Source organism: Meriones unguiculatus (assembly GCF_030254825.1).
Source record: "Meriones unguiculatus strain TT.TT164.6M chromosome 13 unlocalized genomic scaffold, Bangor_MerUng_6.1 Chr13_unordered_Contig_2907, whole genome shotgun sequence".
NCBI lineage: Eukaryota > Metazoa > Chordata > Mammalia > Rodentia > Muridae > Meriones > Meriones unguiculatus.
This window is the reverse complement of record NW_026843582.1, coordinates 1,252,501-1,255,000: the sequence shown is the minus strand read 5'-3', so window position 1 is coordinate 1,255,000 and position 2,500 is coordinate 1,252,501. Positions and strand designations below refer to the sequence as shown.

The 2,500-nt window shown below is 70.4% G+C and overlaps 2 protein-coding genes across 2 annotated transcripts in view; one reads left to right on the top strand and one right to left on the bottom strand.

Annotated features, from left to right (window-relative positions):
- Insr (insulin receptor) overlaps positions 1-791 on the bottom strand; it is a 70,640-nt gene extending 69,849 nt beyond the window's left edge. The window contains 1 exon segment of the mRNA XM_060375915.1: positions 657-791. Coding sequence (XP_060231898.1) covers positions 657-729 — 73 coding nt within the window. The 5' untranslated portion in view covers positions 730-791.
- The window catches only part of Arhgef18 (Rho/Rac guanine nucleotide exchange factor 18), a 48,389-nt gene continuing 46,616 nt past the window's right edge, over positions 728-2,500 (top strand). Inside the window, exons 1-2 of the mRNA XM_060375871.1 lie at positions 728-887; positions 2,109-2,320. Of these exons, the coding sequence (XP_060231854.1) occupies positions 728-887; positions 2,109-2,320 (372 nt within the window). The remainder of the gene's footprint in view (positions 888-2,108; positions 2,321-2,500) is intronic.

Genomic DNA, 2,500 nt, shown 5'->3' with positions numbered 1-2,500 from the left:
GGGGGGCACTTGCACGCTCACGGGGGCATTTACACGCTCCACCCCCTCCCCCTGGGGCATTTGCACGCTCCTCCCCTCCCCCCGGGGGCCCTCGCACAATCACGGGGGGACCTTGCACGCTCGCCCCTCCCACCCCCCAGGAGCCCTTGCACGCTCACCCGGGCATTTGCACACTCCTCCCTTCCCCCCGGGGGCATTTACACGCACTCGGGGGCAACTGCACACTCACCCGGGCATTTGCACACTCCTCCCCACCCCCTGGGGCCCTTGCACGCCCGCGGGGGCCCTTGCACGCTCACCCGGGCATTTACACACTCCTCCCCCGCCCCCCTGGTGCATTTACACGCCCCCGGGGGCAACTGCACACTCACCCGGGCATTTACACACTCCTCCCCTCCCCCATGGGGCATTTGCACGCTCACGGGGGCATTTACACACTCCTCCCCTCCCTCCAGGGGCATTTGCACGCCCGCGGGGGCATTTACACACTCCTCGGGGGCATTTACACACTTCCTCCCTTTTCTTGGGGGCATTTGCACACTCCTCCCCTCCCCCCGGGGGCATTTGCACGCTCCTCCCCTCCCCCGGGGGCATTTGCACGCCCGCGGGGGCATTTGCACGCTCCTCCCCTCCCCCAGGGGCATTTGCACGCTCACCCTCGCCCGGGAACGGCAGCGCCGCGGTCCCCGCCAGCAGCAGCAGCAGCAGCGCGCGCCCGGCGGCCGCCATGACGCCCCCGACCCGCCCCGGGGTCGCTCCGAGGCTTCCCGAGGGCTCCCGAGGGCGCGGGCGGCCCGGGCGGACTCTGGCGCATGCGCGGCGCCGGCCGCAAGATGGCGGCGCCGTAAACAAGGGCGAAGGGGGAAGCGGGGAAGACGCGGAGCGGAGTGGGCGGACGGGGAGGGGGCGGGGCCGGGGAGGGGCCTGGGCGGGGCGCGGGGAGCCAATGGCGGGCGAGGGGCGGGGCCGCAGGGCCAATGGAGAGCGCGGGGCGGGGCCTGAGCAAAATGGCGTCCAAGGGAAAAAAATGGAGGGCGCGGGGCGGGGCCTGGGCGGGGCGAGGGGAAGCGGGAGCCAATGGACGGCGATGGGCGGGGCCTGGTTAAAATGGCGCCCGCTAGGAGCCAATGGGCCGGGCGGAGCGGGGCCTGGGCGGGCCCTGAGAGCAAGAGGGTCACAGGGAACCAATAGGGAGCGCGGGACGAGGCCTGGGCGTGTCGAGGGGAAGCGAGAGCCAATGGAGAGCGTGGGGCGGGGCCTGAGCAAAACGGCGTCGAAGGGAAAAAAAATGGAGGAAGCGGGCGTGGCCTGGGCGGGGCGGGGGTAAGCGGGAGCCAATGGGCAATGCGAGGCGTGGTCTGGGCGGGGCCTGAGAGCAACAGGGACACGTGGAGCCAATGAACAGGGCGGGGCGGGGCCGGGGCGGGGCCTTAGAACAATGGCGTCCGCGCGTGGCCAATAGACGCCGCGGGTCGGGGCCGGGGGCGGGGCCTGGGGCCAAGGATAGCGCGTGGAGCCAATAGAGAGCGCGAGGCGGAGTCTGGGCGGGGCCTGAGGGCCGGGTGGGACACAGGGAGCCAATAGAGCGCGAGGGGCGTGGCCTAAAGTCTTAAGAGAGCGCGGGGAGCCAATAGCAGACGTGGGGCGGGGCTAAGGGCTGACGTGAATTCAGGGCGCCAATAGACGCCACGCGGCGAGCCGGGGGCGTGGCTAATGCGAGGGGGCGGGGCCTGAGGGCCGAAGGGCGCGCGAGGAGCCAATGGAGCGCACGGGGCGGGTGTGGGAGGGGCCGGGAGGGCGGAGCCGCGTCTCTCCACGCCCGGGCTCCGCCCCCGCCCCGCGCGCTCCGCGGGTTCGAATCCCCGCGCGTCCGGGAAGCGGCCGCCGCTCCGCGCTCTTCCGGGTTCCTGTCACAGCCCACTTCCGGGTTCCGGAACACCAACTTCCGGTCACAACACACTTCCGGGTTCCGGGAACCGCAACCTCCGGTCAGAGCCCACTTCCGGGTTCCGGTCGGACTCCTTTTCCACGCAGCACCAACTTCCGGTCATAGACCCCTTTCTTTCACAGCCCACTTCCGGTTTCCGGCCGGACCCTTTTCCACGCAGCACCGACTTCCGGTCGAATCCAACTTCCGGCCGCGGCCGTCTTCCGGTCCCCGAGCCACTTCCGGTCCCGCCCCGGGTCCCTTCGTCGCCCCGCGCTTCCCTCCTCGCCTCTCCTGGTCCCGCTCCCGTCGGTCCCTCGCGACTTCCGGTCCCCAGGCGGAACCCTTTTCCGGTTGCCACCGCTCCCTTTCACGAACGCGGACGCTTCTCGGGTCCGCGCCGCTAGGCCACGCCCCTCAAGGATAAACCACTTCCGGGAATCACCCACTTCCGGTCCGTCCCTCTTATAAGCCCCACACGCTGACGGGAACGGTCCACTTCCGGTCCGTCCCCTTCTATGGCTCCAGGGTCTTCCCTGCAGAACCCACTTCCGGTCCGGCACCTCCTAGGTT